The 14,108-nt window shown below is 35.8% G+C and overlaps 2 protein-coding genes across 2 annotated transcripts; one reads left to right on the top strand and one right to left on the bottom strand.

Moving 5' to 3' along the window:
* On the top strand, window positions 5,707-7,177 carry LOC18793860 (glucan endo-1,3-beta-glucosidase, basic vacuolar isoform). The gene is made up of 2 exons (XM_007226499.2): window positions 5,707-5,870; window positions 6,079-7,177. The coding sequence occupies exons 1-2, from the start codon at window positions 5,771-5,773 to the stop codon at window positions 7,086-7,088; spliced, it is 1,110 nt and encodes a 369-aa protein (XP_007226561.2). The 5' UTR covers window positions 5,707-5,770; the 3' UTR covers window positions 7,089-7,177.
* LOC109946888 lies at window positions 7,222-7,960 on the bottom strand. Its single transcript, XM_020556053.1, has one exon. The coding sequence runs from the start codon at window positions 7,890-7,892 to the stop codon at window positions 7,437-7,439; it is 456 nt and encodes a 151-aa protein (XP_020411642.1). The 5' UTR covers window positions 7,893-7,960; the 3' UTR covers window positions 7,222-7,436.

The raw sequence follows: 14,108 nt of genomic DNA, 5'->3' as shown, positions 1-14,108 counted from the left end.
TAAGTATTATTCCATAATTCCCGAAGGATTTAATGCATAACAAATTTGGGAGAAAATTATTCCCGAATTATTCAAGAAATCCTCCATGAAGTTCCCATAAATTATTTAAGTTGGCTAAATGTTAGGGTGAGACCTTTGCCCAACGTGAGTGAAATGGGTTATAAAGGAGGAATCATATTCTTTGGGCTCAAAATGGTAATGAATAAAAACTAAGCCCACTTTTCAAAGACAAAGCCTGGCTTACGTAGGTTTTAGCTGGTGGCGCCTCCTTCTGTTTGTGATAGCCTTCTTGTTGATGTTTGCAGCCTGGCCAGGCCTAGAGTAGCGGTTGTTTGGTTCTTTTCGTTCTGGCCTTTTTGGGCCCCATCTCACCTGAAAAAAAATAAAAAATAAAAGAAGACAAAGCCTAGTTGACAGTCGACTACAATATACAAGTTAGTGCGAAATTTTATAGTGATGGTGTTATATATGGACCTATTATGTGAACTTCTATATTAGTCACATGATCATTTTATTAAATTTAAATGAAATTACTATTTAGATGAATTATGTTGCTAATATGAAGGTCTACATCTATGGTTCATATATGACACCCTCACCATACAATCTTTTAGCAAATGGCATAAATTAGAAGTTTGAGTTTACGTGTATGTAAAATCACTCTTATTAAACTTAATTTAAGCCCATAAAAACCCTTAATTTATGCCTCATCAAAGATGAAAATTTGTGTTATATCATAAAAAAAACCAAGCCCAAGTTCATAATCTACACTAAACCACTCTTAGGGCTAGTTTGGCATTGCTGTGCTGTGAAAATAATCACTGTCAGATTTGTTGTGAGATAAATAAGCTGTGAAAGAAAGTAGTTTGGTGTTTGGTAAACTTTTTGTAAAAAGTGATATCGGTACAATAATCAGTTTCTGAGTGTTTGGTAATTTTGTGTGTGAAAGTGATGTGAGCTTTGTATAATGACTAAAAATGATACGAAGAAATTATTTTTGTTATTTAAGTGTTTGGTGATATTGAAAAAAAAAAAAACCAAACTCACTTTTATTTTTGCCAAAACATTCTCACTTTCAATTATACAAATCTTTTATTAAATAATTTTGTTGAGAGATACCTTAAAACAATAAAACAGAACCCTCTATGCACCCCTCTCCCTCCTAGCCTCACCTGACCCACCCTCCCACAGACAGATCCACCTTGATCTTAAGAATTAATACCCTAAAAAGCTCCCACACTGTCTACATTGTCAAAGCCAAGATCCAATACAAGGAGAGTATTCTGCCAGACTAGCAGAGGTTGATCTTTGCTCTCCAAAAGCTCCAGGATGGCCGCACCCTAGCTGACTATAGCATCCAGACTTCGTGGTAGATAGAGAGAGTTATGCCTCTCTTTGGCTGATTGAAGTTTAGGGATGAAAAACCCTCTATTGCTCTATCAAATTATTCAAAGATTTAAATTTGTTGTGTGCAATAATGCTTTGTCAATGAAAATGGGAGGAGTTGGAATGGGTTGCTTTATCAAAATGTTTATTGGAAGATTTAAGGAAGTTAAGAAAGTAAGGTCTGAGAGGTTTTCACTTTTGAAACGTTGTGAGATGGTCTATGTGGGAAGAAGATGAAGAATATTGGAACGTGCTGGTTTGGAAGAAGATGAGGGATATATCATGTAAATTATGAAAGTTAACAAGGATATTATAGGCACTTCATTAGAATTCATTAAACACCACCAGTTCCGTGTTTTGCTTTGTGTGAAAGCTGAAATAAAATTAGCCCTTGAGATGCTTTCCAAAATCACGGTTATCGACATCTATTTTCTCTCAAAAGTGATTATCTCATCTTTTACCAAACGAGGTAAACTTCAAAAACTTTATCATAAATCACTTTTTAGCCCAAATAATCAATCCAAACAGGCACTTAATCATAGTTTCATCAGGGCCGGCCTTGAGTTTTTGAGAGCCCAGGGCGAAAGTAAAGAACTAGGCCCTTCTTACTGTGTCACAATTTTTTAAAATTTTTTTTTTTTTATACTTATGTGTTAGAATCACATACTTTTCAACATTTAAATAAAACCCAATTTTGAATTGAATGCCACCTACTTTTCAACATTTAAGTAAAATTAAGTCTGCAACTTTATTAAATTATTTAAGAATGGTTTAAGTCTAATTTTTTTTATAAATGGACAACTTTTCTTCATTTAATCTTTTTAAATAACTTCATAATTTAATTTTTTGAACAATTTGACATAAAAAACATAGTTTACAGTATAATTAGCTGGTCCTTTTTAATCATTTCTCAACAACAACAAAAAGCATAGTTTAATAATAAATGGTGATTAATAAATATGAAAATTAACAATTAATAATTAATATCAAAAGACATTGATATTTAACACTCAAAAATATATATTTTTAAGCTAACAAAGTCTAACCCAATGAAAAAGTGGTTTGACTTGTAGACAATAGGTCTCAAGTTTAAACTCCTATGACATCTTAGTTTTGTGTGTGTGTGAGAACACCCTCCCCTTTAGTTTAGACTATCTCGCTTGTACTAAAAAAAAATTACTTTTTCAACATAGCTTCAAACATAACACAAGCATGATATTGTAAGAACAGAACAAATATCCTAAACCAACAGAATGCTTTGAGTTTTTGTTTTTGGACATAAATGCTTTCAGACTATTATTCAGTAGGTGTTAAAATTTTTGTTAAATCCGTCAGTCTTGCCCCTGTTCCCGTTCATTTGATTGCCCTGAATGATGACCTTTTGCCATCTCCAGTTGTTGAAAAAATTGCTCATGCCGCCTTCGCAGTGCATGTTTCCCTTAATTAGCTTTGATTTTATCAAGGCGCGCGTCGTCCACATGAAAGCTGTTGTTGAAGTTGGTAATACCTTTGAATTCATAGAGGCCCTCGTCGCCCTAGCATAGCTGCATTTGAAACAGGAAAATCCAGTGCGTTGTCACTCCTATCAATTTCCTCTTTAATCATAATAGCTTCGCGGTTGGAATTGCCAGTGTCAGGAAAGCGGTACTCACATACTTGACCTTTTTCGTCCGTCAAGAACAAATTTTCCCTGGCAGATAAAGCTGTCACGATATTGCAAACACCGATGGTCATCTTTGACGCTTTTTAACTGTCAACTTACCTATTTCTTGACATTGGTAAGCTCTTTGTTGACTTATTTTAACCGTCAAAAAATAATGAAAATGCAGTTCCTTGACAACGAAAGCTGTAAAGAATGACTTTAACATTAAAAGAAATACATATAAAACCAATAAGAAATTATACATCCACTAGAATAACACAATTATATACTTAAATAGTATTGAAATTACAATATGACTACATTAAAATAAACGTATTAAAATGAACTAAGCTCTCTAGTACCATGTAAGAAGTTCTCAATTTAGAAATAACTTGTCACTTAGAAGCTTCACTTTTCCCATAACATCTCTAAGCGAAGCCCATTAAAAGTCCAAGTCTTGCTTTGGTTGGGGCCTCCCTAGTCATACCAATTTTTCAAAACATTAATATATATGGATCAATGAGTTATCAAAACCTACAACAATTAATAGCTAGCAAGTAATCAGATCATCTCCTACAATGAAATTGGTTTGATGAGAATTGCATATATGCTTCTTCTTGTATCTTTCAGAAGTGTCTAAAGGTACATGCTTGTGCTATCTACAAACTTTTATAAATTTGATGAACAATTCTTGCAAAATGAAATTATTTTCTAAGTTGTTATAACTTGTATAACATATAAGGGAGAAATTTGGTCATGCCTGGTTCGAATAGCTGTCAGTCCCTTTATCTTTAAGGTTGGTGTATTGGTTTGTCCTCGTTGCTTGATTTAGTATTGCAAAACTTTGTTTCAAAAGTCATGAATGCATTGGTGTATGTGGTGGAAAAAGAAGTCTTAAAAAGGATACGTGGTGTTGTACTACTCTTACTATATTCATATACCAGCTTATGTGACAAATGAAGTGTACAATCACATCAATTAAAATTAATTGAATATTTTCTTTTCTTTTATGATTTATTGGCACTTTTTAATTGATGTGGTTGTATACATCATCTGCCACATAAAGTGGTATGATAATGCAAAGAACCCACTAGTGTAGTGGTTTGAAGTATTTATTCCCTCAAGCAAGGTCCAGGGTTCGAATCCTAGCATCCGTGTTGTGTGTGTGAGTTTAATATGTTATCGCCCCTTTCAATAGGAAAGGTCTTCAAAAAAAAAAAAAGGATATGAGAATGTGATATACAAATATAGTAAGAGTAGTATTATTTGTGTTTTATTGTGTTTTCATAGTATTCTTCTTTAATGCCGGAAGGATTTAATGCAATACAAATTTGGGAGCAATTTATTTCCGACTTATTTAAGTTGGGCTACATGCTGTGGCGAGACCTTTTGAAATCATGTTCTTTGGGCCAAAATTGGAAATGGATCAAGCCCATCTGAGCCTAAAGGATCAAACTTTGCCTTCAAGTCAAGAGAATATAAATAACTAAGCCCACTACTAAGAGACCAAGCCCTGCTTTTTATCCCTTTTTATTTATTTATTACTTTTTATTTTTATAAAAACGATATTCAGAGAATGAGGAATCAAAACCTCGAGTGTATGAGTAAATGCTTTCAATCACTTGAGCTATAAGCCTTTTGTAAATTTTAACAAATGACATAAATTAAAAGTTTGAGTTGTCTGGGTAAAATCACTCTTTATTAATCTTTATTTGAGCCCAAAAAAACCTTAACTCAAGCACATGATATATGGAAATTTGAGTTATATCCTGAAAAAACCAAGCCCAAGTTCATAATCTACTCTAAACAACCCTTAATCATAGTGACATTCTTTGTCATTTGTCGTGTTATCTACTTATCCTATAGAATTTCTATCAATTTGATCACTAATTACTGTAAGAGATAAAGACGAGTCAATTAGGTCAAGGAACCTCTCTGTGACTTAATTAACTTTGTTAGGTATTTTAGGCCATCTTCCACTTATACGTCTTTCAATAGTACTAAGAAAGAGGTTCAGTGGCCTTTTCTTGAAGGCTTGAAGTTTAGCCGCCTCATGGTGGCGCGCGCTAACTAAAGTGATAAAGTCAATGGCATTGATTAATATAGGCACAAAGCTATTAACTAAAAAGATAGTTAGATGTTTTGTCACGTAATGTTTTCTGTATTATAGGTGCATGCGCACATGTTGCCAATCACCAACATTCAACACTAAACAAACGACGACTCGTTTGGGAGTGATTTTAAATATGCCAATTATCACTTTCACAGAGAATCACTTTAATTTTAACTAACATTGAATATTTTAAAATAATTTTGCCTACGTAGCCAACATATCTCATGTCAATAAGGTATGTCATGTGGTTAATCTAAAAAACCTTAGAAAAACCTTAGAAAAACCTTCTACCTTCCAAGACTTAGGAGACAATGTCAATAAATATGTCATGTGGTTAACCTAAAAAAACCTTAGAAAAACCTTGTACTTTCCAAGACTTATCAGCAGACAATGTCAATGTGTACCACAAACTAATAAAAGGAAACGACGCCATGGGCCATTTTGAAAAGTAAATTCAGAGGAGGATAAGTGTGCAGATGGATTTTATATTCAGGCTAGCTAGCTAGCTACAGAGAGCTAGCTTCATCATGATATCTATAAATAAAACCCAAATGGAGATAACATAACACAAATTAGCCAGCTGAAACTCGAAATCTGAATATTATTGCCTTGCTGCTGTTCGTTTCTCAATGGCCATGGCCACATCTAAAACAAGCAATACGTCCATTCCCTTCACCACTACTATAATGCTTCTTTTGGGGCTCCTGGTGGCGAACCTTGGTATAACAGGTCTGAGCGTATACCTCATTCAATTTGCCATATATTTCCTTTGGCATATTAGAGAAAAATACTAGTCAATGTTGATTAATAGATGCATATATATCCTATAATTAAAATTTTTCTTGATGTATAATATGTGTAAATAAGTAATGTATTGATGTACGTATACGTATACGCACATAACAAATTTTCCGGACGTATATTTATATATATGCAGGTGTACAATCCGTAGGTGTATGTTATGGAATGCTGGGCAACAATCTACCATCCCACGCAGAAGTTATATCTCTTTACAAATCAAACAACATCAAACAAATGAGAATTTACGATCCAAACCAATCCGCTCTACAAGCTCTTCAAGGCTCCAACATCGAGCTCATGCTTGGTGTCCCAAACCAAGACCTTGAACGCCTCGCAACCAACCCTTCCGAAGCGCAAACATGGGTACAAACAAATGTCTTGAACTTCCGGCAAAGCGTGAGATTCAAATACATTGCGGTTGGAAACGAAGTGAGCCCGGTTTATGGAGACACTACTAGGCTGGCTCAATTTGTCCTCCCCGCAATGAAGAACATATACAACGCAATCAGATCAGCTGGCCTTCAAGACCAAATCAAGGTCTCAACTGCCATAGAGACTGGATTGATAGGCAACTCCTACCCTCCGTCACAAGGCGCTTTTCGCGGCGATGTGAGAGCTTATTTGGACCCAATTATAGGGTTCTTGGTTTATGCCAAATCACCACTACTTGCTAACATCTATACATATTTTAGTTATATTGGAAATCCTAGAGATATTTCTCTTCCTTATGCTTTGTTCACTTCACCGTCAGTTATGGCATGGGATGGTGATAAAGGGTACCAAAACCTGTTTGATGCAATGCTGGACGCTTTGTACTCTGCTGTTGAGAGAGCTGGAGGAGGATCTTTGGAGGTTGTTGTGTCGGAAAGTGGGTGGCCTTCGGCAGGTGCGTTTGGGGCATCAACGGATAATGCGAGGACTTATTACTCGAATTTGATTCGGCATGTGAAAGAGGGTACCCCAAAGAGACCTAAAAGATCCATAGAGACTTACTTGTTTGCCATGTTTGATGAGAATAACAAACTAGGTGAAGAAACAGAGAGACACTTTGGGGTGTTCTTCCCAACTAAAGAGCCAAAGTATAACCTCAATTTCGATACTTCCGCTGGGTATAATACTACAAATACCCTTAACACTGACATGTAATTACCGTTGGTTTCTTTCGATCCCCAAGTGCTGTTCTTAAAAATTAAAATAAGAGAAGTGAGCAGCAAACTCTTTATTTTATTTTATTTTATCGCATGTGTAAGTGCTATTTCTTCTATCTATGTAAAACATGTGATCAGCAATACCGAAAGCAAAATTCATATCAATACTAGCAGCCCCTACAAGATCATCAATATCCACAAACACCCAACCCAACTTACAAGATTATCAAAATTACAGAGAGGACCCAAATCCAAATTAACTAATTAATCTCTCATGATTAATTCTACAAATAAATTAATCTTCGTCTTCATATAATCAACAGCTTTTCTTTCAGCCTTGATTGATTCATGTATAGGTGTTGCCAAAGTCGAAAATTCCGATCTTACCGCCTTTGCATCCGGTAATGGTATTCCCACGAACGTCGAAAGTATCACAGTCTGATCTCCCAGCAGTCCCCTTTTTTTTCCCTTTCTTTTTTCTGTCACCCTTGGGCTCCGAGGGGCTTGTAGCTGGTTGATCTTCAACCCCAGCACCTGAGGAGGAACTATCATGTGGTGGCTTTAAGCCCTCATCACTCTCATCTGGTTGATCATGATCATGTGCTGCAGGATTGGTACATGGGGCTGCTTTTGTAGGAGCAGCAGGAGCTGGAGGGTTGGGATTGTATTTGGAAGATGGCTCTGGAGTGTCGTTGTTGTTGTTGCGCCAGCACAACGCCTTCCACATATGGCTAAATGTCATTGTGTTTGTTGGAAGCCGAAGAGCGCATGCCTGGTCCACTTTAAACACATCATCATGCATAGAGATGGTTACAGTGGAGGAATCCGAATATAAGTGTCAGCTTCATTGCCAAGCTATATATTATGATATTCCCAATTGAAATGTATGTGAGTTATATTTCTAAGAGCATCCATAATGGTAAGTTATATTTTAAACACATATATGCAAATTACAATCTCCTCCCTCCTCGTTATTCAAAAGATTTATTTTATTTTTATTTTTAGGTGGAACTAAAGATAAGTTTCTCATTTTTCAAAGAACACAATTTTGATTTATATATAGCAACACTCAAAAGCTTGATAATAATTAGACTTAATTACACCAATGTTTCTAGAAATTTCGGTCAAATTTCAACCCCTAAAAGTTGTGTGTTAGGAATGATAGATCTTTTTAACACAATTACAAGAGTAAAACATTTATTTAAAATAATATTAAAAAATAGTAATAATCAAGTTGACGAGTTGGAACAATCCGGGTCTGATGACTCAGCAACGATCAAGTGATCTAGGCAATTGGCTGGTCAATTACAAAAGTAACTTCAATTCAAATTACTTCTTTGAACTTATTCTGTGGATTTGCTAGACCTCCTCTTTTAACTTAATTGTTAGGGTTTTTTTTTTTTTTTTTTTTTTTTTTTTTTTTTTTGGGAAAAAATGCTTTTTTAAAAAATAATAATCCCTATAAGAATGTACACAGATAATATGGGAAGAATTATGTACCACTTAATTGAAAATTATATAACACGGTAAGAGTTGAATTTTCAAAGATATATAGTGAATGAATTAGTTATTCGAAAATTTAATTAAATTAAATCCCTCACCATCCATCCATGGAGGACCAAAATCCCTCATTGTCCATCCCTATGACTTCATGTGACCACTTAAGCTATAAGCCCCTTACCATAACAATAATAATTTTGGCTATCGACTTTCATCATGGAGTTTGGCGGACCCATGAATTTTTGAGCGGATGTGCAATTCTGAAAAGACTAAAAGCTTTATATAAAAAAAATTTGAATCAATTAAAAAAATTATATTGATTATACCTTGAGTTATGTGTCGCGTGGCCTCTTCCTCCTTGACTTTGCTATTGAATATTGATCAAAAGAGCCAAATCAGAAAAAAAATAAAATAAGAAGCAGATTACAAAAAGCGGGGGGGGGGGGGGGGGGGGGGGGGGGGGGGTGTTTTGGTGTTTTTGGGGTGGGGTGATGGGGAAGAAAGAAGAAACGAAAAAAAGAAGAAATGAAGGAAGGAAAAAAAAGGGCAGCACAGCAAGCTTACTTTTGGTGAAGAAGTAAAAAAAACGCAGCAATAACAAACGAATTGATTTCCTTCTTTTTAAAATCCTGCAATTCTTGTTTAAATAAGAAAGAAAAACATGTTTAAAGTCTTTTTAAAGCCCACGAAATGCAGGCCTAAGCATGTTGTTGAAAGCCCATGAATTGCAGTCCAGTTTCCTTCTCTTTTTTTCCTTTTTGGCCTAGTTCAAAGGCTAAGTCATTTTGTCGAACACCTAGAGTGCATCACCACCAGCTGAGCAGATGGACAATTTGAAGCACCTACAATGGTTTTTCCGATAAGAGCTTGCGCCTTAATAGGTCCGCCACTTCTCTGCAGTTGTTAATTGGTTCAGTGACTTTAGATTTTGATTATACATCAAGATTCTTGGGTACGTATAGTTGTTAAATAGATTGTTTAGAGTAAGTCAGTTTCAAGACTCTGCCACATCCACCCGTTCAAATTTCTGATCTTATATATTCAAATTCATTGAAATTAATTTTCGTTCTAGCAATCTATAAATTAACTAAGTGAGGGAGATGATTAATTTTTCGGTGTGACGGTACCCGTAATTCAGGTGGAGTAAGTGAAGCTGCTCAGCCAAGTTAAAGAATTTGTCGTTAAAAGTACAGTAGATAAGTAGTCTTATTTTAAGTTTGAGGAGGTCTATCAACCTCGGACAACGTAGTATATCATCTCTTAATTATTATTTAACGCATATATATTTTGGCAAGGAAGAGATAGAAGAAGTTACATATATAAATATATATATTTCCTAAACTCGTGCATTCAATTTTCTTCCTGTTCTTCTTCTTCTTCATCAATGTCACGACGACCATGCTTGTTGCCAACATTGAAAATTCCATGATGGTCCCCTTTGTTTCCACTGATTCGATTCCTAGAGATGGTGTAAACTTCACTGCTGCTTGGTTTGCCGCCAGTTCTTCCATTCTTGGCCTTGGGACGTCGAGCAACAGGGGATGGAGGCTGAGGTGCTGGATGGTATCCATAAGATGGAGGCTGAGGCTGAGGCTGCGGTGCTGAATAGTATCCATAATTAGATGGAGGCTGAGGCTGAGGCTGAGGCTGAGGAGCATAATAGTTATTATTAGGGTATCCATGCAGTTGATATGGAGCATGAGCAGGTGGAGCAGACTGTACTAATAATGGATAGCTATTATTATAGTATCCAGGATTATAATTAGGGACTGGAGGAGGACCATAATTATAACCTGAATAACCATTAACAGCAGCAAAGTCCGACATTTTGTCAGTTGCAGGCTCAAAACTTGGTTTGCTCTAGTGAAATTAGCATTCTTATAAGTCTTTTATATACACATGCATGGGTTGATGAGAAAGTAGGAATATAGAGGGCTCGCTTAATTCCCAAGCTATACACTCAGAATTTGAATATTCCTAACATTTATTTCTATCATGCATGTGTACAGAATCATGTGCTAGCTACTAGCTAGTGGGTTCATCGTCATTATCCAGCCGGCCAGTGCAAGTGCATAGACATGGTAGATCAGAATTTGGGCATGTAAAAATGCATTTTACACTAATTAATGCTAAAGTTACAATTGTAGCCCTTTCGCCACAACGCAAAACTATGTTTTCTTTTCATGGTCATGACCCATAAATATTTAGTAAATGACACACTAATATAGTAGTTTCGAGTAATTACTTCCTCATGTAAGATCTTGAGTTTGAGTCCTAACATCCGTATAGTGTGTGTGAGTTTAGTATATTATTGTATCAATTTTTTTATGGGGATTGATTTTCCATCAATTCTTTTCCTAGAACCAAACAGAGCCGATCTGGGCCTCGTAAGCATCTTGGAGTTCATCCGCTAATTATTTGAGTTTATTGCATGGGCAATGTAATGTCGGATCCTTAACGCAAAAGGGGCATTGTTTAACCCACTTGTTTTGGTCCAATTCATATATGTATAACCGTTTTTGTTCTCTTCTATGTACTTATCCCTAAGGCTTCTGGATATTTGTCAAATTTTAGATATCAACCTTCAGTGCTAGCTCAACTCATGCATAGGTATAATCAAGAAACAATAATTTCTAAATTTTTTAATTGTCAGATGACATAATTAATCTACTTATATATACAAGTTCACATAAACGTTTATCTAGCATATGAAAAACACATTTTGAACACACCCCACACCCCCCCAAAAAAAAAAACAGATACTTTTAAGGTGTACTTGAAGTGCTGAAATTAACATATAGAACGCATTGCCTTAATTCATCCATTGATTCATCATTCTTCTTCTTCTTCATCTTTCATGTCACGACAACAATACTCGAATTCAACTTCCTCTTCTTTTTCTTCTTCATCCTCTTCATTACTTAAATCCCGACGACCGCACCTAATGCGAATGTTGAAAATTCTGCGGTTATCCCCTTTGTTTTGCGTAACTGGATTTCCGCAAACTTTATAGGTTGTTTGTTTGACAGCTTTTCTTTTGTTGGGCTTGGCTTTAGGAGGAGGATCATATGCAGCTGGAGCAAGCTGGGCTGGATAGTGATAGCCATGTCCAGGAACTGGAACAGTAAAATATTGACCGTGATATGGATATGGAGGGGCAGGAGGAACTGGAGAATAAACCACATGTTGATGTGGAGCAGGTGCAGGGGGATAACCTGGATAAGGATAAGGTAGTCCAGGATTAGTTCTACTAACACAGTTGGTATTGTACAACATTGACTCTGGACTACAGTGCTCGTACATAGTGGGATGGGCAAGTTTGATAATAGTGTTTGTTTGGTTGTGGCAGATTGGAGGCGTGAAACTAGATTGGTTTGCCTACAGTCCGAATTTAGGCATGCTATTCTAGTCAGATTGTAGTTCATATATATGGAAAGTGGAAGGAATAAATATGAAGTCTTAGCTTAACTCCCAAGCTAATAATGAATATCGTGTAGTGTCATCTTGTCAGTACATATATATCTTCTCTTTTGATGATGATTTTATTTTATTTAATTTTTTTTGGGTAAAATGAGGTCTTAAGCCCAAAACAAAAAAGCTCAAATTGATTGTAACTATATGATTTTTACAAGGGAAATACAAAGGGTAAAGAGAACAATAGCGGGGAATACAAAGGGTAAAGAGAACAATAGTGGGGAATGTCGATAAATGTATGAAGTTATGTAAAGACTCGAAATCTGGAAGAGGTGGTGGGAAGGATGTAGGAAAAATATACATATATTGTACAATTTTTCTTTTTCTACTTTTGTTTCATACATTTTCCTTCATTTCTCCTCCTCCTCACCACTTCTCCTCCTCCTCACCACTTCTCCTCAACCATTATTGATTCTCTTTTCCTCCATATTATCTCTAACAAGAAAAGATACAAAAGTGAAATATTTAAGGGCCCCAAAAGGAGGAGCCCAAATGGTACCTAACAGACGTTATCCTCTTAGCAAACAAAATTCTCAAAATACTTTAAAGCACATACATGTGAATAGAATAATAGACTTGGTTAATGCTCTACCGAAAGATTCTTGGTGTCTCTATAAGCATGATCGTCCAATTTTTAGTTGCAATAAATTAAGGAATAAAAGAAATATGTGGAGTTCATATAGGCATCACATAAAATATGTGGAACGAATGAATTGAGGACTTTTGTCTTATTTGAAACGCTGGTGTAAATTCAAAGACCATTTAAGTCAAAAATCTATATTTATTAATATTGTTGGATATTATAAGGACTAAAATAGCACGATACATTATTAAAAAAAGAAAAAGAAAAAGAGGTCTACGAGAGCCAGATATTGAATGATCAATACTCGTTGCCGAAGTCACAAAATCCGACAATTTTCTTGGCTTGGTTCCTCTGAATTTTGTTATCCTCAAAGTTGAAAGTAGAATTAATATTGGAGCCGCCATCCTGTTTGTCAGTACCGCTGCAGCCCTGGGTCTTCTTGTTGCCAAAGTTGAATACTCCGACGGTGTCGCCTTTGTTGTCGCATAGATCATTTCCGCGAAAGTTGAAAGCTTTGGGTCCCTTTCCTTTGGGACTATTAGAATTAATGTTAGGATCAGGCTCCCGATAATTTCTTTTGGTTACGGAAGTCTCGTCTGGATTAGGTTTGGGAAAGCAGAAACAAGTTGTCATTATGTCTCAATCGTTTGGAGGTTAATCGGAGGCTCAAAATGAAGTACAGAGGTTGATAATTTGCCTTGTCCGCTAGCTTTATCTTAAAACGTGATGAGAATAATATATAAGCATGCATGTCACATCCCTTTTATATTGACGATGAAAGAGGAGGAATCTCTTGAAGTAACCCTTAGCTTGCTTGCCAAGCTACTATCTATGCTGCCTTCACAAGAACCCGAATACGGGCGATGCAAGTTTTCTCTAGAGGATGCTATATTGGTTGAAAATGAAAGCCACACCTCAACTTTTATCAACTATTATTTTTTAACCAACCAACATTGCATTATTACATTGGATTCCACAACATACATGATTGTATCTTGCGCGTTATACATGGTTGTATCTTCCACTTGCATGATGATCCACACCTTTTATTTTTCAAGTCTTTATTTTATAAATTATTTTTATAAAAAAAAATTAGGCAAATTAAAAATTACGAAGGCATCTAATTGGGACCAATAAAATCAACAAACACAGTACGCTTCCAAAATTAAAATAACAACCATCCATTTGAGTGGTCAAATAATTTTGAATTCAAGTGATTGGGGTAATATCTAAAAACTAGACTATTCGGATCATTGAAATACAATACATGATGAACCTACAAGCAGGGGCGAAGACAGCATAGGACCAGGGTGGTCCCCTGCCCCTCCTCAATTTTATTTTATTTAAAAAAATAGTACCATGCTGCTATGGATATTATCATGTTTTGTGATGTTTAAATTATATTATAGGCCCAAACCAAGTTCCTGGTATTTGCCTACCAAGTCGAAACCTCACATTTTC

Source organism: Prunus persica, chromosome G1, assembly GCF_000346465.2.
Source record: "Prunus persica cultivar Lovell chromosome G1, Prunus_persica_NCBIv2, whole genome shotgun sequence".
NCBI lineage: Eukaryota > Viridiplantae > Streptophyta > Magnoliopsida > Rosales > Rosaceae > Prunus > Prunus persica.
This window is presented reverse-complemented; position numbering and strand designations above follow the sequence as displayed.

Bases quoted from the DNA above. Each gene is read 5' to 3' on its own strand.
- LOC109946888 (XM_020556053.1), bottom strand. From the start codon at position 7,892: ATGCATGATGATGTGTTTAAAGTGGACCAGGCATGCGCTCTTCGGCTT.
- LOC18793860 (XM_007226499.2), top strand. From the start codon at position 5,771: ATGGCCATGGCCACATCTAAAACAAGCAATACGTCCATTCCCTTCACC. The intron at 5,871-6,078 runs GTCTGAGCGTAT...ATATATATGCAG, and splicing joins GGCGAACCTTGGTATAACAG to GTGTACAATCCGTAGGTGTA.